Consider the following 26,951-nt stretch of genomic DNA (forward strand, 5'->3'; position numbering starts at 1 on the left):
TATTTATATAAAGAGTTAAAGTTGCAATATGACTATTTTTGTAATTTTATTTCTTAAATGTTAGCGTAGCCCTAGTATTCTGTCATACTGTGCAGTTTATTTAGGACATAAAAACAAAACGACTTCCATCTTAAAAGTCCTTTAACGCTGCAATAAATTATGAAAAAGAATAAATTAAAACAAATAAAGCTCTGATGTTTTGTGCTTTTAAATAAAAGACAAATCCTAAATCCAAAAGTATAAATGAAGAATGAACATTGACGTGGCTTATAAAATGTTTTATTCATGTTAACATAGTGGATGCATCAGGATTCAACAGTTCCACGAGGCGTTTAAGGACTACCAACTGAATTCATTAGAAAACAAAAAAGTGGTCCAAATCTCAACAGAAAAAAACCAAAACAAAACATGGTACATCACCAAACAGACCAACAAATTTCCCTTCTGTAGAGTGGCTAAAAATAAATTTGTTCCCATTCCAGTGTAATATTTCAAGAGAAGTGCAGGAGCAGGAATGGCTTCTCTCCACTGACAAACTAATTGGCATCAGTAAGTTCACCCTAAACAGACGTCAGTGAATGCATCACTGGGATCAGAACTGGCAGGGAGTGAACGTTCAAACCACTGGGCAGTACTCGGCTGTGTTCAAACATCTTCAGCCAGCAAGTGAAAGTGCACCGGCTTTTCCCTGAAGAATAAAAAAATTACTTTTAGTTCAAATTAAACCCAGAGCAAAAGTAACAGTACCACGTGATCTGGTAGAAAAACTGCAAAACGATGCAATGAGATGATCAGGTTTTCAACTTTCCAGGGATCGGGGTCTCATAAATCAGATTCCTATTTACTTTTCTACAGCTGAACCTGCACAAGATGGGAAGGCCGAGAGAAAAACTACAGGAATGGAAGGAAGTCTCCAAATCTGATCTGTAGAAAGACTTTATTTTGGTTGTTTAAGATCATTTTTCAGCAATGGAATGTAGCAGTGGAGTGTTATGGAGCATATAATGAGGAAAGTTGATTTATTCGTAAAATTTTTTTTTAAAATCACTTCTGTCGTTTTCCCAACAGTTGGGGCATGCATGCTCTAGTTCTCCGTCTCGCCGGCTTCTCCTTCTCCAGCGTTGCCCTCCTCAGGAGCGTTATCCGATGTCCATAGCTGTGGAGACACAAAATATCTTAACTAAACAGGAGAACAGAAAGAGCTTCATTTTTTAATTTTCAAATGCAATCTTGTGTCTTCAGGATTTCAGGGGTTGTTGAACTGCAAAAACACAAAATCTTACCAGGTATATTAGGTCTAGTTGAGAACATTTACTTATTTGAAATAGGAAAACTAGCTTACAAGTAACTTTTCAGCTTCTTCAGAGCTTGTTTTCAGCTAATAGTTTCTTAATATTGATGTAAAGGTACAAATTCCAATCTGCCAGTGGATCTATTACTTTAAAAAAATCAATATTAAGGAAATATTGACTTAAAACAAGCTCGTATATTTTGCTAAAAAGTTATATGTTAGTAACAAAAGTTAGTTTTGTTGAAACAAGTCAAGTTTTGTTTTAGTATCTAGAGAAAATATAAGTCCAGTAGAAACTAGACCAAAAATAGTTTGTAAGATTTGGTGGTTTTGCAGTGTGTTGCTATAGAAACCCCACCAAAGGTTTTCCAGTGAACAGTTTTCCAGCCAGTGACGACTAGCAGATAACAGTGAATTAAAGCACGAGGAAATAAAAAGATGGAAGTGAAACCGGAAGGAAAACCTCACATGACTTTAATACAAAGCAGATACTGCTGTATGTTACTTATTTAACCAATAAGTACCAAATAACTCAAAATAAATTGGAATATCATTGAAAAGTTAATGTCAGTTCAAAAGGTAAAACTCCTAATTTAGATTCACTTATCTTTATTCATTTTTATAATGATGGACACAAAAAGGTAATTGTTATATATATTTCTGTATCCAATCCTATTGATGGAAGGTTTAGTGGAAGGAAAAAAAATCTAGCACACACAGACATATCCAGGATATAATGCACATCTATTTCTTGAGTTGAGTAATTCTTATTATTTTTAGAAATCAATGTCCCAAAGTTTGGGAAGGCTCATAACACAAGTCACTTCTGGTGCAGTGTGAAGTTTTCACAATCAGAAAAAAAAAGTCAGACATTTTTATTTATTTATTTTTTCTGTGGAATAATCCTCTTCCGTAGGTTTATCTTGAGATGTATCCAAATGAACACTTGGAACTTGGCTCTCTAAAATATTATTTTCCATTTTTACAGAGATGCCCCCGTTTAAAACACTTGTGTCGGCATATTAGGGTCACTGTGCATAGTTGAATTTGGCTTTTCAAAAACACTGAAATTTCTGTGATTTCTACAATTTATTTATTTTTTTTTTTAGATTAATCTCAAAATTACTAATTTTCCACAAGAAAATTTTCTATTTTTCAAACTCAGAAACTTTCTTGTCTTTTTCTAAAAATTCTTTACAATCGATCTCAAAATTTCTAAGTTTCAACTAGCAAATTTTAAACTTTTCAAACTGAGAAATTTCTGCATTTTTTCTAGAATATTTTTTAAAACTAATCTCAAAATGTTTTTGTTTCTACCAGCAAAAGTTCAACTTTCCAAACTCAGAAATTTCCATGATTTTTCCAGAAATGTTTTTGAGATTAATCTCAAAATTACTAAGTTTCCACAAGCAAATTTTCAACTTTTCAAACTCAGAATTTTTCTTGTTTTTTCTAGAAATTTCGTGGATTAATCTCTAAATTTCAGTATTTTTTGGCCGTTCTAGACACCTCATTGTGATTAAACGGCAGCAGAGCAGTTGCTTTGAAAGCAGAGCTTACTGTCAGGTTGTCTCTGAGCAGCTGCATAATGAGGGTGCTGTCCTTGTAGGACTCTTCATGAAGCTGGTCCAGCTCTGCAATAGCGTCATCAAACGCCTGGAAAAGAAAAGACGCACGTTCAAGAGTTTCCATCTGACGTAGCGGAGAGACGGAGGCGGCGTTCGGGAAGCGTGCCGACCTTCTTGGCCAGCTCGCAGGCCTTATCTGGGGAGTTCAGGATCTCGTAGAAGAAGACTGAGAAGTTGAGGGCCAGTCCCAGGCGGATGGGGTGTGTGGGCTCCATCTCAGTCTTGCTGATGTCAAACGCAGACTGGTACGCTTGCTGTGAGTTTTCAATAGTTTCTAAAACAAATCAAAACGATTAAAAACGTTACCTGTTATGTCACTTGGTAAATAACTTTTTTAGCAGCAGATTAAAATAAAAGGGATTATTGAAATTAAAGAAATGTTGTGGTCTTACTTGATTTGTTGTCTCCAGAGGCAACTTCTGCCAGGTATCTGTAGTAATCTCCCTTCATCTTTAGGTAGAAGACTTTGCTCTCTGGGTTTTTGGAGTTGGTGATTAAATAATTATCCAGCAGTTTCTGCAAGAAAGATAGAAAGATTTAGCTGTAATGCTGGGAGCAAACTAATTTTAATAAAATTATACAAAAGCTCTAGATTAGCATCACTTAATCATGATGTTTTTGCACATCATTACCAAAATAGATGACAAAAATGAAGTTATGATGTGGAAGATCAAACACAAAGCTTTGCAGTAAAGATTAAACCACTGGCTTGATCAGACTTATATGCTTTATATCCTTTAGAAGACAAAAGGAGGGAAAAAAGGCAAGAAAAATAAAAAATGTTTTACTAATTTAAACCTACAAAATGATAAAATTCAATAATATTTCAGACTGCGTAGGAATCCAGAGCAAGTTTTAGAAAACTGTCAAATTGAAAGTATTTGTGGGAATATTTTATTCAATTCTTACCGGCTCAACAATAAATTAAACACACAACATTTCAACAAAACAAGCAATAAGTAAATAATTATAGATGCAAAACATAAAAAATGGTCTTGCAGGTTTGAAAAAAAAAAAAAAAAAACTGAATAAAATGTCCTAAATGTTGATCATCTTTGCAAATGGCTTCATTTGCATTTTCAGCAACAAGACCAGGTTTTGGTTCATTTTTTATTTATTTAGTTTAACATACCGTTGAACCCAACTGTGTTTTTAAAATTAAAATTTGCATCATGTTACATGTTTTTGTGTGTGTGTGTCTAATCTGTCAAATCAAATTCATGTCAATTTGGTTTGTGAAACTGTTGAATTGTGAAACTCGAACTCTAAACTTGACAGGAAAATCCCATGATTGGGTACTACAGAAAAAATGCTGAATCTGCAAAAACAAAAACCGTACCGCAGCTTTAAGAGACGCCTCGACAGCAGCTAATGTAAATCTAAAGGCTTTAAATAGTAAAACATGCTGTTTTGGTACAAAATCACATGAGGACTAAATCACTTCCTGAAATGACATCATTTATGCAAGCGCTTCCTTGAACATGCAGGATCAGCTGATCAGTGAAACTGTATCCAACACAGAAGTTAAATAACTTCAACAAAAGAGAAAAATCAGTCGAGATACAAAATATGACAACACGGAGTAAATTTCATCATTTTATTTAGTTTTAGAAATGTGAAATTATTTAAAAAATGATTTTCAAGCATTTATGGGAACAAAGGGATGCAATTACTTTAAGTAGAATTTATATAAGACAAGAACATTTCAGTTGAACTATGCAGTTACTAAAACCTTTTTCAACACCAACTTAACAGTGCATTAGTTATTAGGACAGCTGGCATGAGCATGACATGCAACACCAGACATATAACTCATGCTAATGTCCTGGTATGTTTGGTATGCAGCTGTACATGTGAAGAAAGCGAGGCTGCATTGTGGAGCAGTTTGACGCTGTCGCTTCACATCAGGAAGGTCTTTGGTTCAAATCCCAGTCAGAGTGTTTCTGACAGTTTAGCTGTCACGATCAGTCAAGTGTAGGGAATCTCCAGGTTTCACAATAATCCAAATTCCCCTCAAACTCTGTGAATTGGCCACTGTGTTGTTTTCCAAACTATCTACATCTCTACACGGTTCCACCCTGAACGTTTGGTCCCTTTACTGGATGCCATGGTTCAATTTTAGAAAGGTTAGGGTCAAATAATACAAAAATAGAAACGCAACATGCTGGGTTTTTTTATAACATAGTTCTAACAGGTTAAAGTCTTTCCAGAAAAATGCAAGACAGCATTTAAGTGTGAACATAATTGCCAGTTGCTTGCTTTTGAAAGTACAAAACTAAATAGTGCTGCCAAGAAATGAATATAAAGGCCATGCATTTAAATTTTGATGAACTTAAGACTTTTTAAGGATGAGTGGAAACCCTGATTTATCACACAATCATAAATCTTAATTTTTGTAAGCATCTTTAACTGAATTAAGGATTTTAAACAGGAGATCTTTACATAAAAACAGAATTACTGACACTCGCCTTTATTTTTTCATTCTCCAAATATATCAAAATACTGAATAAATCAGTTAGAAAATACAACTGTAATAATCAATAGGCTGCATTATGTTGCGCATTTCTTCTGGATCCAGGTGACTTCACAATGACTAGGTTTGAATGTTTACGCTTTATAACATCACTGATTTATTCATCAAAACTTTTTATAGAAATTAAATTTGAAGCTGATGCAGATAATTCCATAATTAGAGATCAAGTTATAATTACCTAAAACTAATGAAAACCGAAACAGAGAAAACATTTTTGTTTACTAACTGGAACTATATTGTGAGTTTATAAAAGTAAAGAAAACAGAGAGAAAGTTGGGAGAAAATATCAGTCAGTTGGTTGGTTTTCGAAAACAGTATTATTAAATCGACACGTATAATCAAAATACTGTGACATTTTTGAATTATCCACCTAAAAATGAACCAAAAAAATCCTAAAAGTACTGCTATAACTAATAAAAACTAAACAATACTAAACAAATACATAAAAACCAGCAAACACACTGAAAACTAAATCTAACTGAATTAGTTACAAAAGAAATCAATAAAACTACATTGTAATGAAAAACAAAATGATCATAACCCTGCTAGAGACCAAAGCACCTCTGCAACATCTGGCTGCAGAAAATCAACACAGACGGGGAGAACCAGCAGTTTCTCCAACTGAGGGTGAAAAGCCTCTGAGAACCGACACACCCTCTTCTTCTCAACACACTCACGCGCGCGCACACACACACACACACACACACACACACACACACACACACGCACACGCACACGCACACGCACACACACAGGACGAGCTGAGTCACAGGCAGCTAAGACAACATTCTCAGGTGTTGCTGGACCAAACAGCTTTTCTGGGTTTTCCCAAAATCCAGATTATCCTCATCATACAGAAACGTTTCCACACAGATTTACTCAGACTGAGACTCAACAGCCAGAGGTGGGTAAAGTACGAACTCAAAACTTGTTCTCCAGAGCAGCACTACTGCAACATATTTTTACTCCGGTAAAAGTAAAAAGTAGCCATCCAAGAAATTACTCAAGGTAAAAAAAAGTATTTGGTAAAAAGTCTACTCATGTGCTGAGTAACTGACCAAATGATCAATCATTTCATATTTAAAAATTATATTATCAGACAGACCAAAATATAAACTCTTGGTATTTTAAGGATCAAGCATGCAAGTAAAACAATGTTTCCAAATCAGTTTTCAACGGAAAACTTAGAAAAATTTAACCAAAATTGCAGGTGTGTGTCTGTCTGTCTGGTGAATGTTTCTGGTTAAAACATGTTTATTTTTTATTCAGAGGGAAGAAAATCCAGAAATTTTAATCAAGTAAAATGTAGCCAATAGCCACTCAAAGGAAGAATATAAAAGTATTTGGTAAAATATCTAATCAAGCACTGAGTAACTGATCAAATTACCAATAATTTCCTATTTAAAAATAACCTAATCAGATTAACCAAAATATAACATTAAGTGGAAATTTTGGCATTTTAAGGACCAAAATGATAAATCATATCAGTAACAAATAAGAATAAAAAATTCTTTAAAAAATATTAATTTATGAAATGTAACAAAAACTTCATAATAAAATCACTCAAATGAAATTAAAAAGTACAGCGTAGTAAAAATACTCCTAAAAGTTTTTTTGTTTTTATTTTTCCCCTAAAAAGTTACTTACTAGAGTAACCCAACTCTGACAGCAGGAATAATATAAAGTCTGGGCTTTTTAAACGCATCATCTGGTGATCCTTTACAGCTAAATGAGGTTTCAGGAGGGCGTTGCGTTGGTGCGACGTATGAAACTGCACCGACTCATTTCGAGATGTGAATTCTTGCAATGGGGCAACCACAAGAGGCTTCTGTCTGCTAGATGGGGCCCTGAGTGTCTTACACTTCCTGTGTGTGTGTGTGTGTGTGTGTGTGTGTGTGTGTGTGTGCTCAATGCACTCTCAGTCTATACAGACACACCTTGCTGATTCAGTACCACAACCTATTGTCAGTTCACACCCAAAAAAAAAAAAGGTTCATTGTTCTAAATCCAGATTCCCAACAGGCAGGAACGGGAGAGGGGGGGGGGGGGACTCTGTAGTGCTTCCTTATCCTGTCCGGATTCACACACTTTATTTATACAACAGGGGAAAGGTCACAGGAAACAAACTCAATACTATTTAACTTTAAAAACAGGACTTCATTACTAGGATGGTAATTGTTTATGGTTTTCAGAAGGACACAAGAAATGAGCTACAGGTTAATTGATATAGGTTGTATGTTTAACCCAACAAAAATAAAGAAATTACAAGATTATGTTTTAAAGCAAATGCTTTTCTAGAACCGAGTGTCAGAACGTTGAACTTTCATTCAGATTTGTTTCTTTTTCAAAACTTTCTGGGGGAAAAACTGCTATTTTTTTTTATTATGCGTAACTATAGCAACACGGTGGTTTATAACAGAGAGCAGCTGATTAAGATTGGAGAATTGATTTAATTTTACTTTGGGATAAATAAAAGTATTTTTTGAATTTGAATCTCTAAATGGTTTTTAATAAACTAAAAAAAAAGTGGATTAGTTTTGGTTACTGCCTCTTTAAACTGAAAACTTTGGGAGTTTTTAGCAATTAGTCAAATTTCAGCCAATAATTTTACATCCTATGATACAAAGAAGAGTCATATTTTACTGTAAGAATAAGGGAAGTAGATAAACCAGCCTTTTCTGATTCATCTTCATCTGATGAACCTCTGTTTTAAATACGTATAATATTACATATCTGATGACTCTTACAGCTCTCACACGCTTAGTGTACTGATTAGGTTCAGCATTTGTTCAGTAAAGATTTACATTTATAAAAGTATATTCTTCTCCTCTTTACCATTTTATTCAATCATGTACCCAGGGGTATCTATAATAAACTGTATAGAGTACAAGCTGATCTCAGTTGATTTTAATATAATCAATAGGTTATTTAAAAAATTCAAAGAACGTTAAACTCTGATATACATATATATTTTGTGTTTCAAGCCTATGTATGCTGATTTAGTCTTATAAAAACCCAAAATACAATTTCTAAAAGTTTTGAATACTCTATAAATCTAGATTTATATAAGCTCCAGATGTCTGCTATCTTCTCCATGCTGGTGCAAACAATATCATTCAATTCAAATTCAAAAATGGTTTATTAATCTCAAAGGGAAATTGGGTGGTGAAAGTCATTTTATCCTATTTTTTTTTTTTTTTAAATGGTGATGCTGATAACTGTATTCAAGAAGGATCTCCTGTAGCAGTCAGTATTACAGTGAATCTGAAGAAGCCTCTGACTGAAGAAACTCTGTTATTGCCCAGAAAATAATATGGAGAATCACATTTCTTTTTCCATTAGTATTATTTAAAATTTCTGAGATACTTAAAGCTGCAGAATGTAACATTTATTCGTTTATTTATTTTAACATATTTATTAAAACTGTCACCATTTTGTGATAGTTTGAGACAGATAATCTGTGAAAAGATTTATTTCCTCCACCTCCTTCCTGCACTGTTATTGCCATCTGGAGAAATGCACCACTCCCAATCAAAAACAACCAATCACAGCCAGGAGGAGGGTCTTAGCGCTGTCAATCAACTTTAATGTACTAGCTGTTCAATATACTGTTTGAAGTTTTGAGCATTTCTCTATGTTTAATGAAAATCTTATCCGCTTTCATTGGTGGCCATGCTAACTATCCTAGCATTCACAGCAGGCTCTCCTTTCAGGAAGAAATGAGGAAGTGCACATGAGGTTGATTAACAGCACTAAGACCCGCCTCCTAGCTCTGACAGGTTTGTTTCTAGTGAGCACTTAGGAGCACTGGGAGAAGGCAGAGGAGCTCGATTTTTTCACAGATCATCTGTCACATACCAGACTGTCAAGACATAGTGACAGTTTCTATAAATATGCAAAAAAAACAACAACAACAACATATATATTTATTTAAAGTTATACTGTAGCTTTAATGTTAGGCTTCCATTAGCAGAAACTGTAAAATATAAAGGTTTTAGACATATCTGTGTGTTTAAAGAAAATACAGATTTTATTCCCCTTACTAAATGACTAATATAAATGTCCTTTTGAAATCTAGCAAGACCCTATATAAAGGACTTTCAAGACAGGTGGGTTTTCGGGTAAGCAGCACTCACCAAAACATTGTTGCAAATGTCTTCCAGCTCCTTCTCCACCTTTTCCCGGTACTCCTTCACCATCTGCTGCTTCTTCTCGCTGCCATCGGTCTTCAGGCCGATGCTGGACATCACCCTCCAGGCGGACCGCCGCGCCCCGACCACGTTTTTGTAAGCGACAGAGAGCAGGTTCCTTTCTTCGTTTGACAGCTCCCCTCCCATCTCCGTCACCTCCCTCATGCAGTCTGCCATGTCGTCATAGCGCTCAGCCTGCTCCGCCAGCTTGGCCTTCTGGATCAGATCCGTCCTGTCCATTATTGTGTGTTCAGGGGGTTTCTCTAAGATGAAGAAATCCCGGTGTCGCTGACAGTCAGTGGGGGTGGACGAGGAATTGTTCTACACAAGCTGTAAATGAAATTTAATCATCTTAAAGAGTGATCTTTTTTTTTTCTAAAAGAATGATGTTATGTAAAATTAAAACGCATATATATTATGTAAAGGGCAAAAATCAATGATAAATAAACAAATCCATTTGATTTAGCTTCAGTTTAATCATAATCACCACAATAAAATATTAAACTATTAATCTGTATATAAAGCGATGTGCTAGCTGACACTATCAGATCTATAAGCAGCAGCTAAATCTGTCTGCGGCGGCTAACGTTAGCTCCATCAGCCACTCCTTTCCTTTTTCAATTTCATGTCAGCTGCTCGTTAATTAAATCTCTGAACAGACCAACACTTTATTAACTCTACGGTAAGCTAATAAATGTGAATAAAACATATAAAACGCGTTGTTTCTCACCGAATCGACTCCAAATTCGCTCCCCGAACTGATCCGAGCTGAGGGATTGGTCAAACAAGCACAAAACCGTAGTAGCCGAAAAAAAACCCCCGAAGTGATTGTGCTAAAAAAGAAGGAGGCTCATCTGGAATCTAATCCTCCAATTAGAAAGCGGGGTTTGGTTTGATCGACAGAACCAGTTGTTGATTTGAGCCAATCGTGCTTTAGCGCGGGGGAAGTAGGCGGGTCTTGGTTTGTAGGCGGAATCATGAGCTGAGCATAGATATTGAAGACCAGACAGTGCTTTGGCTTCGTTGCCCCGTAGGAATTATGTGCCACCTGATTACTCTTATTGTAGGAACAAGCGAAGTATGCTGATTAAGTTCAGGACATGTTATTTCCCAGTAAAGATTGGGCTTTATGAAGCAAATTGTCCTCTATACCATTAGGCCCATCTATGAAGGTGAGGGACTGAGACAAATTGAAAAGATGCAAATAATAAGACTTCAAACATAAAACCGTGTGTTTAGAGTGAATTTAAATGACCTTTAATAACATTTAAACACTTAACTAAATTCAGTTACAGTTGGTAATTTGTCAAGGTAAATAAAATAAAATATAATAATAAAAATATCAGCGATTAGACTATGAGTTCTGATGGGCATTGCTTATTAGATCAAAATTACTTTTTGAAATCAACCTTTATAACTACAAGTTTTTTATTGCTCTAATGTAATATCCTAATTTTGCACGTATTTTATTAGCTGTGAGCACAAAAATCATAATTATTTGAAATACAGGCTTGAAAATATCAACATGTATAAAATCAATGTATAGAAAATGTTTAAGTAGTGAATTGCATTACTGTAATAGATCAACTTTCCAAGCAATGTTCTTTCTAATGTACTGAATATGGCTCCATACTGACGATCATGCGGCGTCCTTTACTGCGGCGTCTATTTTTCAAATGTCTATGAACCTCAATTCTGCAGAGAACGAGGACCGCGGGGTTTCCTCCAATCAGAGCGACGTATGGAGACGTCATGCCATGGTGAGTCTCTACTCTTCCCTGCTCAACCACGCTGCAAGAAATGGATATCAGAGAAAAAACGACACGTCAACGCCTCCTCCATATTAAGAGTGGAATGTTGAAAAACCTGTGCCAGAAATCAAGACATAAAAGAAACGCTGACGTTACGTACAAAACATTTCAAGCAGCTTAGATGTTTGTTTGTTTGTTTGTTTGTTTTTTTCCAACACACACAAAAACGTTTATAACGCAACTGTACTTAAAATGATTGCTGCAGATGTCTCTAGATCTTCCAGTGGTACTGGTAACTTTGGCTAAACATGATGAACAACCAACTGTTTTTAAAAATAGATATTACAAATATCTATTTTTACAAATAGTTTAGCTATTCCACAAAAAAATGGCATGACAAATACCAATAATACTTGTTTGTATCTATTTTTCTTGTAATTATGTTCAAAAATATTATTTTTCTACATCATTTCCCACTTATTGTAGTAAAACGCATCAAACCCCTTTTGAAATAGAAATATTATGGTGCTTCAGTTGAAAATAACACATTTCCTAATACTACAGTTGATATTTTAAATATATGATATACGTTGTCTTTTTCTTTTTATGTCAAATTGACTTTTATTTAGCTGAACTAAGAACAAAAATGACTCTTTTGATTATAAAGTTTGCAGACCCCTGAGTTAGAACTAGATAGAATAAAACAAAACAAAAATTTCATTGAAACACATAACTATAAAGAGTAAAATCAGAGAAAGTCTTAACCACTGAACATCCTCCTCCAGTATTGTATGCTTTGTTTTGTCAGCATATCTGCCAGCTCTGAGTGTCTTGTTGTCAGACATTAAATTTGTATAAATATGTGTACAATATGACCTGAATACATGACATAGTACAGCAGAAGTTTTCCCCTTTGTTATTTTGTTCTTTTTCTTCTCCTCTTATGCAATGCGATGTAACACTGTGATTTACAATTCTTTATTCTTTTGGTGGTTAAACTAATAAAACTGTGTTTTAAAAACATCTGAGAAACTGACATTTGGTTTTATATTGGTGTATATTAAAATATTGGAGTTTGTTGGTAACAAACCTAAAAGTTCTTGTGTTTACACTGGAACACAACACCTCTGAAGGTAACTGATTGAACTCTGTTTTGTCTTGGGGTTATCAGAGTAAATGGACTTAATTCAAAACCACACCACACTTTTCAGATCTTAATTTGTAAAACAAATTTGGAAAGCCAAGTGTTTGCGATGCCTCTCTGCCTCCCTCCTGCGGCGTTCCTGTGTAACGCGCCTATCCTACGTACTGAACGAGCCTCTCTGACGTCACTTCCCTCGCGCGGGATTATGCTAAAACTGCTGCTATCCAGCTGACAGGCGAGAACAATCCCGAACCCCAAAGCAGCTTTTCGGTGCCAGCAGGGAATTTGGAGCAGTTCGGGAGTTTCTGATCGATCTTCTCACAGATATAGCGGGTCTCCATTGCTCCTCGATGAAGGAGGCAGCTAGCTGTTGACATCTCAGCAGATCGGATGTTTGTTGTCAGCAGAGTCCGCGGCTAGACATTTACTACTTTTTGTTTATTTTATTTTATTTTTTTTGTTGTCTTTTATTTTTTTTGGCGGAAGTTTTCGTCTGGTATGCGCCTAACCCTCCATGCTCGGCCCGCCCTCTGCCTTCAGGAGCCATGAAGCTGCAGTGCGATGTGGAGGTGGTGAACCGGATGCTCCCGTCGTTCGGGATGAAAAGTAGGGGAAAGGGCGTGAGAGCGGTGGTCTCCATCGGGAAGCATTTGGACAAGTCAAGTCAGCGCAGTAACATCTACATGATGATCTGCACGGCCAAAGACAGAACTGGGTCAAAATATAAGGTCAGTGAGTTGGAGTTGTTCCTTTCGCAGGGTACAGATTGTTCTGACAGTCCTCTGATTCCAATTACTAAAACTTTCCAGCATTTTTGTATCGCTAGCATAATGGAAAATTTCAAATATTCTTCAGTTGAAATCAGGTTGTGTTTATCACAACCTGAAATGACAAAAGCTTTCCTGTTTTAAGTCAGTCAGTGAAAGACATATCTGTATGTACGTGTTTGTATATTTACCGTATCGTTTATTATCGATAAATTTCTTATAAAAATTGTGATTTATTATTGTCAGGATAAATTCCAAATGAGGTTCAAAATCCCCCAAAGCTGTTGCCCAGATTATTACATTTACTGTGTTCTCCACTGTTTGTTCAACGAGAGTATCAATAAATATAAATAAATGTGCAGTTACTGTTTTAAAAGTCACACTTCTTTTTGCCAAAGTCTGCCAGTTACTTCAACTTTAAAGCTTTTTGTATCCATTGGAAGGTTATTTTCTCTCCTAATTGAAAATGCTGCATATTCTGTGATTGAAATCAAATATTTGCATACCTTGCATTTAAAAAAAAGAGTTTATTCACCCCAATCTGAAGATAAATAAGACAAAACATTTCCTATTTTAAGTCAGGTAAGACTATCAGACCTATTTGTATATAGTTGTGGGCAGTTGTGGTTTATTACTGTTATCTATTTCGTTGGATACATTTTTACTGTTCTTGACATGTGCTTCGGGTGCAGATCAAAATAATTTCAAGATGATTGAAATGGGCGAAATATGTCTTAGTTTGTTTGTTGACGCAAGTTCAACACCTGCATGGTCACAAGGAGTGATTCACTGTTGATGTAATTATGATGCTTTGTGCTTCTGTCTGTCATACGGATGTTTTGCAATTTCTCTTTTAGCTGAGAGACAACATAGAGAAGTTCTTCACTTGGTTTGTGGAGGAGGGCAAAGCAACTGTGAGGCTAAAGGAGCCAGCTGTTGACGTTTGTCTGAGTAAGGTATGACACTAACAGTTTGAGGAAGAAAGTGTTTCTTGTGGCAATCTCTTTTTTTTTTTTTACCTTGGAATAAGGCTTTTCTATCTTTTATGCATCATAACGACTGTCCAAAAGTAAAAAAGAAAGGGCAAAACTTCTTCCTATGTGCACAGCATCCAAAACCAGAGAGAATAATTGTCCAAACATGCAACGCCTCAACCCCCAAAAAATTATGAACAAAAGTGTCCAGCATAAGAAATTTGTGTTTTTTCTCACAAAATATAAAGGTTACATTTCAAACTCAGAAATTTCCTTGCTTTTTCCTAGAAAATTTCTGAGATTAATCTAAAAATATCTGAGAATGTTTGGTGGAAATTTAGTCTTTTTTTTTCTATCTACAGTCACCATCATACTTTACTCAGTAAAAATGTTAAGAATAATCTTCTGCCATATGTTCCCAGCATCATGGAGCTAATACGGTTAATTTTAACAGAACTGTGTCAGGATATAACTGTCCAACAAAATCAGGCCACTTATTTTAAGGAATTCGGTCAAACACAACGACATCACAAGAATACATCTGTCTGCTTTATGTGTCATCTGGCCCGTATCCTGACACGCCTGTATCTCGTTCATATTTTATTTCAGGCTGATGCAAACAGTTTGAAGAACTTCCTGTCAGCAGCGCGTTTGGCTGACCGAGGGAGCAACACAAGCAGCCTTCCTCTGTCCACGCTTACTCCGGTTCGAGCCAGAGATGTGGAGCAGCCGAAGAAAAAGCTCTCAGTCATGTCCAAGAAGGATTACCCGCTCACCTCCAACTTCCCATATTCTCTGGAGCAGCTGCAGGTGTCCTACTGCAAACTGTCCCGGGTGGACATGCGCATGCTGTCCCTCAAAGGTGCATCTGTCATTTGTTACCTGAAGCTCATTTTTGTTTTAAATCATTTTCATTGCAGGCCACACCAAGATCACGAACACCCACTAACTTACTGGTTGTGGACGAATTTCTAACTAACTATTAAACCTTTAGTACTATTTCTCTGTATTCAGTGAATATGTCTTAAAATTAAAAAATATTCAGCATCTTGTCATGTAGATGTTCAATATTATACAAATACCTAAATTCGGAAAGCATTAATTATAGTTGAAACCAGATATTAAAAGATACTAAAAAGACACATAAATAATTTTTTTCTCACTATCTGAAGTTAAATCAGATCAAACTTTTGGCTTTAGGTCAGTTAGAATCACTGAAATTAATACTATTTATTAAATGACAGAAAACTTTGCAAGAACATTTTTTGTTTAATTTTTTTAATATCTATTAAACCAAATGGCAAAATAACTTATTGATCTGTGTATTGAAATGAAGGTAAACTTACTTTGAATTTTAATGAAATAATTATTTTTTGTTAAATTAGTGTTTTGTTCTCACATTAGTCATCTGCATAGGGTGTGTTAGAGACTTTTCAACACATAAAATTTAGTTATATTTTAGTTTTTCTTGCTGTTGAATGTAGAATACTACCACAAGATGTTACCAATAACACTAGAAAATGATGCTGTATAAGAGTGAATTAAAATTGTAATTTTTTAGTATCATCCTAATATCATATCATCCTCCGGTTTGTGAGTACAAAACACAAAATTGAACTGCTAAAAGATGTAAAAAAAACTAATGGGAACAAATGTGTTTGTGAATGAACACCTCACAAAGAAGAATGCAGAGATTGCTTACCAAGCTAGGATATTGAAGAAGGAGAAAAAAATACAGGCAACATGGACTAGGAATTGTAAGACACTGATAAAACTTAATGGTTCTCCTGAGCAAGCTAAGGTTCTAACTATTAAAAATGTTGTGGAGCTGGAGAAATATAGGTGAACAGAACAGTATTGACTTGGTACTGCTGGGGCTACAGTTTTCTATGTTTTTTTTGCTTTTCTGGTTTTGAACAGATTGATTGAAGTGAAGAATATATTATTTAGTCATGAGTCAAAGAATGGAATTTAAGTGTTTTGATCCTACAGAACATAAATTTTATGATATAGAAACTGATATAGACCCAGAATCCAACTTCAGTTATAATACTAAACAGCATTGTGAATATTACTCTGAAGACGGTATAAATGTGGGGCTAGGGGGCTTTTCAATAATTCATTTTAACAGTAGGAGTATGTATAGCAATTTCTCTCAGATAAAAAGCTACCTTGAAAAATTTGATGATAAATTTAGTGTGGTAGCAATCTCAGAAACCTGGATTACTGAGGAAAAAAGTCTGCTGGATGGTTTAGATGGATATCAAATGTTTAGTCAGAATAGGTTAAACAAGAGGGGAGGTGGTGTTGCACTGTTTGTAAGGTCTGGATTGACATGTACGGTTATTGCTAAAATGACATTTTCAGTTGATAACTTGATGGAATGTTTATCTGTCAAAATTGAGGGTAATAGACCTGGCCATATGTTAATTAGTTGTGTTTATCGAACTCCTGGCTCATCTATAGATGAGTTTAGTAAGAAAATATTAGAGACGTATGAAAGGCTCAATGAAAAATTTACTTTTATTTGTGGAGATTTTAACATTGATTTGTTGAAATATAATGAGCATACTAATACGACAGAATTTATAAATACAATGTTTGGTTTAGGTTTCTATCCGTTGATCCTAAGACCTACACGAATAACTAAAGATAGTTCGTCATTGATTGATAACATTTTTATAAATAAGTTCAATGTGAAAACAAAAAGTGGATTGTTAGTCACTGACATAACTGATCATTTGCCTGTGTTCACTATGCTTGATATTAGTAATCAGTTCAATTTAAATATGACAAAGCAAATTAATTTAGTTAGAGTAAAATCACCTGAAGCTGTGGAAGAAATGAAAGTAGAATTTTTAAATTATAACTGGCAAAATGTTTATGTTGATGATGTTAATGAGTCATATAATATGTTTTTGGAAATATTTATGAAAATTTACAATCATTATTGTCCCCTTAAAGAATATAAACAAACATCCAAAAATAGATTGACTCCTTGGATGACAAAGAGTTTGGAGAAGGCATGGAAAAAGAAAAACAAGTTATATAAGGATTTCATTAAGTGCCCAACTCATGAAAAAGAAGGAAAATATAAAGTATATAAAAATAAGTTAACATCAGTGCTGAGAAAGCAAAAGCAGGATTATTATGATAGGTTGCTGCAAAAATACTGCAATGATATTAAGGGTACATGGAATACAATTAATAGTATTATTAAAAACAATAAAGATAGAGATTTCTCAATAAGTATTAAACACAACAACACAATAGTGGAAAAAAAGGAGGATATTGTTGAAGTCTTTAATAAGTTCTTTGTTAATATCGGTCCTAATTTAGTAAACAAATTGCCAAAGGGTAGAGATGAAAAACATAACTATAAATTTAACAATATTAATACAATGTTCCTGGGAGAAGTGAGTGAAAGTGAGGTAATAGATGTAGTTAAAAAAATTAAAAATAAGAAATCCAAAGATTGTAATGATATTGACATGGCTATTGTGAAAGAGGTAATTTATAGTATTATTAAACCTCTCACCTACATTTGTAATAAATCATTCTTAACTGGAACCTTTCCTGACAAAATGAAGATAGCAAAGGTTTTTCCAGTTCATAAAAGTGGAGACAAGCAAATATTAACAAATTACAGGCCGATATCATTGCTACCACAATTTTCAAAAATTTTGGAAAAATTATTTATGAAAAGACTAGATTCCTTTCTCAATAAAAATAATATATTGAACGAGCACCAGTACGGCTTCAGGAACAACTGCTCCACAACTTTAGCTGTGATGGAGTTTGTGGAGCACATTGCAGCAGCAGTTGATCAGAAGCTTAATACCGTAGGTGTGTTTATTGACCTATGCAAGGCTTTTGATACTATTGACCACGCAAGACTATTGGGTAAATGTGAACTGTATGGCTTACGGGGAGTTGCATATCAGTGGTTAAAGAGTTACTTGGGTAATAGATTACAATATGTACAAATTAACAACACTAAGTCACAGACAGACATGGTAAAATGTGGTCTTCCTCAAGGCTCAGTCCTAGGACCTAAATTATTTATACTTTATTTAAACGATATTTTTGCAGTATCCAGTCTGTTAAAGTTTATAATGTTTGCAGACGATACAAATTTCTTTTTTTCAGGAAAAAATATGGATGAAATAATAAAAACAGTAGAAAAAGAGTTAGCTGAGTTGAAAACATGGTTTGATTACAATAAGTTATCGTTAAATGAAGGAAAGACTAAATTCATGGTTTTCTCTGGTAATCGGAACTATAATAATGTAAAGTTATGCATAAATGGAGTTGAAATTGAAAGAGTTTATGAGACAAAATTTTTAGGGATTATCATAGATAATAAACTTAGTTGGAAGCCTCACATAGGATATATTAGAAATAAAGTTGCAAAAACTATTGGAATACTGTTTAAAATAAAAGATTTAATAAATGTTAAAGGCTTGCATGTTATATATTCCTCTTTGGTTATGCCTTATTTGTCTTATTGCTCAGAAATCTGGGGAAATGCAAGTAAAACAACTATTGATATACTAGTTAAGTTGCAAAAAAAAGCTATAAGGGTTATAAATAAGGTGGGATACCGTGAACCAACTGATAAACTCTTTATTCAAAGTAAAATATTAAAATTTAAAGATATTGTTTATACAAAAATACTGGAAATAATGTATAAAGCATTGAATAAAAGTCTTCCTTCCGGTATTCAGAAATTATTTAAGTTAAGAGAAAATAAATATAATTTGCGAGGTTTGTTTATATTTGAATGTGCAAAAGAGAAAAGTCAGATAAAGTCTAGATGTGTTTCAGTTATTGGTGTGAAACTGTGGAATGAATTGAATGATGAATTTAAGTTATGTCCTTTCTTGGTGAACTTCAAAAGAGCTTTAAAATGTAAAATTATAAAATCTTACGCTGTTATGTAGATCTATATATGTACTATGTACTTGAATCTGAATTTGAAGAAATCCTGGTAGGTTGTAAAGTAAAAAAAATAGGATAGGCAAGAATAAGCTTTGCTTCGGCCTATTCCTTTTTTGGTAAACTGTGGGTTTGTTTATTGTTTTCTTTTTTCTTTTGTTTCATGTGTTTAATGTGGACAATTTACCAAAATAAAGTGATTGATTGATTGATTGATTGATTAGTACTTTTGAATAGTTTTTTTTAAATCTTCAAGCAGTGGTGTTAGAAAAATTACTGTGAAAATACTTGAAAAGAGCATCAACTTTACTGTATGGTCTTAATGAAAAGCATATTGAATACCTGCTTAAATGTTGTTTTTGAAAAGTACTTTTAATCTGACAAACAGGCTTCATCTGAGCCCATATTCTAATTTACTGAATATGACTTTAGCTCTCCGCAGGCTGGATCTGAGCAACAACCACATCAAGAAGCTCCCCGCCACCATCGGCGACCTCGGCTGCCTCTCTGAACTCATCCTCCACAACAACCACCTGGAGGCCTTTAGCGAAGCCCTGTGCTTGTCCACGCTGCAGCAGACCCTCCAGGTGCTGGACCTCAGCCAGAACCGGCTGCAGTCCCTCCCCTCCCGGTTCTGTCAGCTCAGAGAACTGATGAACCTCAAGCTGGACGACAATAAACTCGCGGGTTTGCCGCTCCAAATCGGCCGGCTCTCGAAGCTGAAGTTCCTGTCCGCTGCTCACAACCAGCTGACGGTTCTGCCTGCAGACTTCTTTAAGCTGAGTCTGGAGAACTTGGATCTATTTGGGAATCCGTTTGTCCAGCCCAACCCTTTGGACCACACCATGCAACTCGCCTTCCCCCTTCCACTACAGGAGATCGCATCCAGAGCTGTAGTTGATCTCAGGTTAGGTTATAACTCTGTTACTTTGTTAGATCTTCCATCTCTGTTGTTCCTAAGTTGTTGGACCTAAGTGGAGCATTTAACACAGTTGACCATGATATACCATGGTGTTCACGCATCCTTAAAAAATCTTTAATTCATGTATCTAAACTTAATGGGGATCCATTATACAAAATTCACATTTTTATACTTACGCTTGGGTCGCATCTGCTTCTAAAAACAGCCCAAAAAAAGACATCCAGCTGTTATTTTGGCAATAACTTTGTTTTTTAGTATCTAGTAAATTAGCCATTTAAAAAAAAAGGAAATTAATGTCACAAATGAGCAGTCACTGCCCATCACCCAGCAACCCTGGCAGAGCCCGGCTCGTTACCTAGCAACCCAAACCGAACTCCAACACGTTTGGTCTTTTGATTTTACCGCCGTTTGCGCTCATTGCAGCAGCTACTTCTCAGCGCAATGCTGGTAAAAATGTTGTGAGAGGGTTACTAGAGGAGCCAAGTTGTGATGGCTTCATGAAGTTGGAGTTTTAGAAAGAGCAGGAGTTTTTAAAGAGACAGAGTTCCAATTTAAAGACATTAAATTTCTTTTAAGTCAAATTTTACATTTATAGCATTTTTAAACTAACTGAAGGCAATGTAGTTACTTTATATCACTTTAAAATGATACTATGTGGCTGGAAATCACATAATACCATCCCTTAAAATCATGGCTTAAATTATTGCTCATCATTATTGTATTATATTTTTATGGTGTAAAGCACTTTAAACTGCCTTGTTGCTCAGATTTGCTAACTGACTCGACTCACTCTTTGATTCCTCTCCCAGAATCCCGTACGGTCCTCACCTCATCCCGGCCCACTTGTGTGGAGAACTCGAAGCGGCCAAGATGTGCGAGTGCGGGCGCATCTGCGTCAGCTTCCACATCAGGACGGCAGTGAGCATGAACCTCCACCAAGTGTCTCACACGGTCGTGTTGGTGGACGACATGGGAGGCACGGACGCGCCGGTGCAGCAGCACTTCTGCTCCCTCTCCTGCTACTCCGAGTTTTTAGACGGCTGTCTTCAGCGAGGCCTGAGATGAGAAATGACACCTTAAGCGGTCAAAAACATTCTAAAATGCTGCAAAAGACCTTGTTACATTGTTTTAGAGAATATATGGAGGCAGCTGGGGAAGTTAGAACCTAGAATCTTCCTGACGATGGCTTTAGATGACTCTTTTTTTGTTTAACAGCGCTTTATTCAGCTGGTTTTACACCCACATGCTCGGTTTTATTAGAATAGTGTTGACTATTAAAAACAATGCATTTCTACTGCACTGCAGCGAAAATCTCAAACATTTTCCTTTTCTCCTCCTCATATATCAGACTTCAGGTTCATCTACTGACCTACATCTATGAGATGGGGGAATAAAGAAATAAGCACAGTACAACAAGGAGGCTCTTATTAAAGCTGCACTCATCAGGCTTTTCCTGATTGATTTTTTAAATTTTTTTTAGGTCAATTACAAATAAAGGAGGAAAATAAATGGTCAGCAGTTTTTTTTTTATATATGGTGTGTTGACCTTTTACTGGTTTTTACCAAACCCAAAAAGTGCCTCAAAGTTCATGCTGTTGGTTTATGTTATTATTTCTTAGCTTTGATCCATTTAATAATTAGATGAAGGTTTCATATTTTTCCATATTTGACCTGCCCAACAAGGAGAAATTGGTTACTTCCAGTATTTGGATGATTTGTTGGTGCATCTCTAGTGATTAAGCTTGTAAAGTCCATACATTTTTATAAGTGCATAAATAATAAAAGTATTCATTGTTATATGTGTGTGCCTTATTCTTCTACATGTTAATTATGTGGAAATCAAAATGTAAAGTTTTATGATATAGATAAACCATTTAATCACTCAGTGGTTTCTAAAGTTTGTCCCATAAAGTGGCATTATATAAATTATTTTCAGCTTTTTATGCTTTTCTCCTTTACTTTTTGTCTAATAGTAGAAGATGAATACATTTTCTAAAAAAGTATTTACCCTCTTGGATTATTTTCTATTTTATTCATTTTATAAATCATCCATGATCAACAAAATCTGGATTTTAGGTTTCTTTATGCAAAAATGAAGAAATATCCAAACATTTAAGAAGTAGACACTTAAATATACATTTATAACAAGAGAACTTTTTTTTTTTCCGTATCGTCTCCGACAGAAATGTTTGAGTGTCAAGGTGAGGTCCAAAAGCATTACAGCTTTTCCCACTTGATACATATGAAACTTTATTTGAAATTGCTTTTGGTTCATTTCAAATGTAATAAACAGATGGAAAAAGAAGAATAAATGTGATGGAAAAAATGGAAAGAAGCATAGAGAGAATACAAATCCACACCCTGGAAGACTGCCTCTACACCTACAGAAAGAGAAAAATCCCAAGAAACCAAAACTAACAATCTACATGTATAACAATTAAGACATCACTAAAAAGTTGCATTTAGTGGTAACTGCATCCCAACTTAGAGTGTATCTGAAAAACATCTGCATCTAAACGTTAGTGTGTTTATCTGGTTCTGTTCTTGGGGCGACTCTGGAACGTCTGGAGATTATTGTGTGACAAACGAATCCTCATAAAATCAGGGACATTGCAGAGAACCCTGCGCATCCTCTTCGTGAGACTGTAACAACAAAGTCAGAAGCCCCTTCAGAACCGCTGAAATGCTGACCTCTACAGGAGATCCTGTGTAAAAAAAAAATTGCTTGACATAATTTACATTTAAGTTGCCTCTCTCATTTAAAAAGTATTTTATTTAAATTAAATATTTAATTTTGATCAAGGATCCTTTCAAGTCTAATTTGGTCAGGATCAGGTGACTCCACTTATTAGGACCAATACAAACAGGAATATGATGTGATGTAAAGTTTTTAAATAATCACACAAGTACACCCAATGTCACTTTATCTGCATGATAGCAGTGATTTTTTCCAAGCTTAAGCTTCATTGGTGAATAAGAAATAATTTTTGTACAGATAAAATGTGCAAGTTAGGATTTTTGATACAATATTTTCCAGTTGTTTTTATGATTATGTAATTATTATTCAGAGAATAATAACATTTAGAATTGACATATTCAGACACAGTTTTCTTATGAATATTTATTATTATATCATTGGTATTAGTTTATTAACTTTGGGAGAAAACTATTAAAATCTCACAGAACAATTGCATATCCTTGAAAACATCTACAGTACAATAGGAAAAAAAAAAACGTTAAACATCATCATTCTTTTTAAAAACACAGATTATCAGTCCAGCTCGTAAATAAGTTTGTTGTGGAAATTGAAACCTACAGATGTTGAGTGATCAGTGATCAGCGTCTCTTTTCCATCAGCACCGATCTCCCTCAGTGGCCAGGCTGCTGCGGCTGCTGCGTCTCCTGCAGCTGCTGCGACTGCTGTGTCTGCTGCGTCTGATGCGTCTGCTGTGACTGCTGCGACTGCTGCGTCTGCTGCGGCTGCTGCGTCTGATGCGTCTGATGCGTCTTCTGCGGCTGCTGCGTCTGATGCGACTGCCGCGTCTGATGCGTCTGCTGCGTCTTCTGCGTCTGCTGTGACTGCTGCGACTGCTGCGTCTGCTGGGTCTGCTGTGACTGCTGCGGCTGCTGCGTCTGATGCGTCTGCTGCGTCTGCTCCTGGCTTCTTGTTTTGCTCCAATGTTTGGAGAACTTGATGTGCTGGCAGGTCATCTTCATCTGTTTCTCTTTCTTTCTCTGCTGCGTCTGTGGCAAACACCTGGCGGGACTCCATTTTCTCCCCTGAAATAATGACTCTGCTCTGGTTTTGAACAGTCTCAGTTGCTGCGAAAGACATTTCAGGAGAAATCTGGGGTTCCTGAATGGGTGGAAGTTGCAGGAGAAAAGTCTCTTCTTCAGTCTGATGCATAAAAAAGAAGAGGAGAAACAAAGTTGACGTTACTTTTTGTTGCACCTACTTGACTTTACATAATTGGAGTCCATTATAATTTTGTAAATATATCTTTTTTTGAGTTCTTGTGAGTGTGTAAACTTTATAGACTCTCTTGCAAATTAATTGCCCCAAAGTATTTACATTTTATTCAAATAATGCCAGGTTGTAGTGGACAGCTTTTCTCCCTTAATAAAGGAAATCATTATTTGAAAACTAATTGACATTGAACTAAATGATATTTGATTATCAAAAACAATCTGCAAGAGTGCAAATAGATTTTTCCCAGTACTACATATGTTTAGTGGCCTGACGTTAGCTAATAATGTATTTTTCTGAATTTGTAAAAGTGATTAGATAGTGATAGCTGCCTGACATAGGCTACATGAACTGTTTTTGTTGCAGTAGTTTTCCTACGCAAAGTGGCCATATTGGTTTTTAAAGACAGAATTGGTGACACTTCTTCATGTTTTCCAACTTAATTTTAAATTAACTTTTCCAATTTAAACTTTATGCTCAATCCAAAAATGCAGCATCTACTACAAACCAACTGAAAACTTTCTGACAGTGTTTTAAAATGTCAGTGTGGCACAACTTTTGACAATTGTTAACCAAAAATGGTTCCTACCTGCATATTTTCTTGTGCATTTTTTGCCTCCTGAAGTTCTGAAGTTGTTGTTTTAGATGTAGACTCCAGACTTGAGGTCACTTTGGCTTCTTTTTTCTTTTCAGAGGTGCTAATCTGTTCATCAGACATTAAAGCATCTTGGTTTTCTGTTACAGGAGAGGCAGCTGAAGTTTCCTGTGAATAAACGTCTGGATCGTCTCCTTTCTGATAGTAATATTTATCCAGAGATCCTTCCTCAGAATCTTGGTTCTGGTTTTCGCTCATCGTCTTTAGTCCACCTTCCTCATCATTCTCTTCCTTGCTCACTTGTAATCTCTGTTGCTGTTTGTTCAAATCCCAGTTTGGGAGCTCTGTTTCTAGCTTTTCTTCCTCTTTTTCATGCTTTCCGTTTATTTCTTGACACTTTTCCTCCTCTCCTCCACTCTTCTGTTCTTCAACACCATTTTCGACCTGATTTCTTTCTTTCTGTTCATCTCTTTGAACCTCTTGCTTGGTCTTTTCACAAATCCCTTTCTCTCCTTGCTCTTCTTCAGCCTCATCTTCTCCTTGAAGATCGCTCACCAAAGGACAAGGTCCAACAGATTGATGAAGAGATTCATCAGGTGGACGGACCGGCAGGGTGATGGTGAGCTGTCCTGTGTATTTGTTGAACTTGGCCTCTCCTTGGTCTTCATCCACAGGGTAGGCTAATGGCAGATGTAGCCTGTATGCAGGTTGTTTGGACTCTAGCAGCAGAGTTTTCTCCATTACTTCAAGGTTTGTGTCTCTAGCTGACTTCAGAAGAGGCAGGTCAATAGTAATTACAATTTCCTTAGGCCTGGGGCTCTGGACGGAGTCTCTAGAACATCTGAAGTCCTGTAAGTCAACCTTAGATCGATATTTTACTGTGTATTTTGGCTTTTCTGGCTCCTGGTTGTTCTGTGATTGGATTTGTTGCTGAACATCTCTGCTGTTTGTTAATGTAGGTGACTCTTCAGACTTCATCCGTGGCTCAGGAACCTCTAACAATGGCAAGGGAGAGTTGAGATTCTCGGCATTGAATCCAGGTATGGGTCTTCGGATAATACATGTTTGAGGAGTACCTTTGTATTTCGTCTTCATTTCTCTCACGTTGTTTTTGTCCAGCTTGACTTTATATGCTTTTTGAACTCCATCAATTGCTGTGTTATTCACCATATCCATGAATGGTTTGTTTTTAGAGGCCATGTGCAGCGTGTCAGGGTGGAAAATAACATCATAGGTCATGAATATGTTGCCTTTAGGGTCTTTCTCTGTCCTCCCAGGATAAAGACTGTAAGGCAGAGTCCAATACTGCCCCCTGCGGCCATCATCGGATACTCCAATCTTTACTTCTGGTTTTTGGATTTTATCATTGCCACATATGTTGATGAAGCATTTCTGTTTTCCGGCTCCGGTCGTTCTGATCACTCTGAACGGTGTCGGCTGGATGAAATCCACATTGTTTCCTCGCTCTTGCTCCAACTGTCGGATTTCCTCTTCGTACTTTTTCCTGTTTTCAGGTTCAGATAGTTCTTGGACGTATTCGCAGAACATCTCCCTAAATTTACAGTCTTTAAAGGCTTTGGTAAATCTGCCCATCTCTTCCGACGACAAGTTTAGCTCTTTGAGTTTATCGCTGATGTCCATTTTGAATATTTTGAGAAACAGACTAGTTGGAATAAACTTTAAATGTTCTGAAAAATTACCTCAGTTTAAATACATCAACTGACGCAATCTATGAAAGCGAGTTGCTGTCGTTTCGGGCCCAGTAGAAGTATTTAGAAAACGGGCGTTAGTGTTGTTGATGTCACCATGGTAACACGGAGGCGAAGGGAGGGCAAAGAACGTCCGGGTTGTACGTCAACGTCGCCGCCATATTGTACGAGGCATTTTTAGTTGAAGCAGGTCTTAAAAGCTACACTAACCAGTTCTTTATGTCCGTTTATTTAGCTCAAATAAACAGTTAATCAAAAGTTTAAGCCTTTGAAAAAAATTAAATAGATGTGTCAGTTAATTATGGAAGAGGGTTAGGGCCACTGAAGGGGAAACAAGTGTTTTTTTTCTGTCGTTTAATCAAATTAACAACAGTAAATACCAAATTTACTCTAATGATTGATTTTTTTATCTTCATTTTTTTTAAATTAATTTTCATCAATCACGTTTACCCTCACATTTTTTCGGTTGTAGCTACAGTGATGATTTGCTCAGAGCAGCAGGTGTCGCTGTGGATCACACTTTTTGTGGCGTTCGGCCAGTA

The 26,951-nt window shown here is 35.9% G+C and overlaps 3 protein-coding genes across 3 annotated transcripts; 1 reads left to right on the forward strand and 2 right to left on the reverse strand.

The window, feature by feature from the left end:
- Window positions 1-263: 263 nt before the first annotated feature.
- On the reverse strand, window positions 264-10,489 carry ywhaqb (tyrosine 3-monooxygenase/tryptophan 5-monooxygenase activation protein, theta polypeptide b). Its single transcript, XM_044143770.1, has 6 exons — window positions 10,373-10,489; window positions 9,589-9,972; window positions 3,312-3,435; window positions 3,030-3,193; window positions 2,852-2,947; window positions 264-1,156 (listed from the first exon to the last, which is right to left on the reverse strand). Exons 2-6 carry the CDS (start codon window positions 9,880-9,882, stop codon window positions 1,085-1,087), a joined length of 750 nt encoding a protein of 249 aa, XP_043999705.1. The 5' UTR covers window positions 9,883-9,972; window positions 10,373-10,489; the 3' UTR covers window positions 264-1,084.
- A 2,217-nt stretch (window positions 10,490-12,706) lies between these two features.
- lrr1 (leucine rich repeat protein 1) lies at window positions 12,707-21,935 on the forward strand. The gene is made up of 5 exons (XM_044143476.1): window positions 12,707-13,265; window positions 14,162-14,260; window positions 14,888-15,140; window positions 19,649-20,123; window positions 20,948-21,935. The coding sequence occupies exons 1-5, from the start codon at window positions 13,083-13,085 to the stop codon at window positions 21,201-21,203; spliced, it is 1,266 nt and encodes a 421-aa protein (XP_043999411.1). The 5' UTR covers window positions 12,707-13,082; the 3' UTR covers window positions 21,204-21,935.
- Window positions 21,936-23,280: 1,345 nt separating this feature from the next.
- Window positions 23,281-26,484, reverse strand: dnaaf2 (dynein axonemal assembly factor 2). The gene is made up of 3 exons (XM_044141871.1): window positions 24,695-26,484; window positions 23,789-24,036; window positions 23,281-23,527 (listed from the first exon to the last, which is right to left on the reverse strand). Exons 1-3 carry the CDS (start codon window positions 26,339-26,341, stop codon window positions 23,410-23,412), a joined length of 2,013 nt encoding a protein of 670 aa, XP_043997806.1. The 5' UTR covers window positions 26,342-26,484; the 3' UTR covers window positions 23,281-23,409.
- Between the last annotated feature and the right edge of the window lie 467 nt (window positions 26,485-26,951).

Source organism: Gambusia affinis, linkage group LG16, assembly GCF_019740435.1.
Source record: "Gambusia affinis linkage group LG16, SWU_Gaff_1.0, whole genome shotgun sequence".
NCBI lineage: Eukaryota > Metazoa > Chordata > Actinopteri > Cyprinodontiformes > Poeciliidae > Gambusia > Gambusia affinis.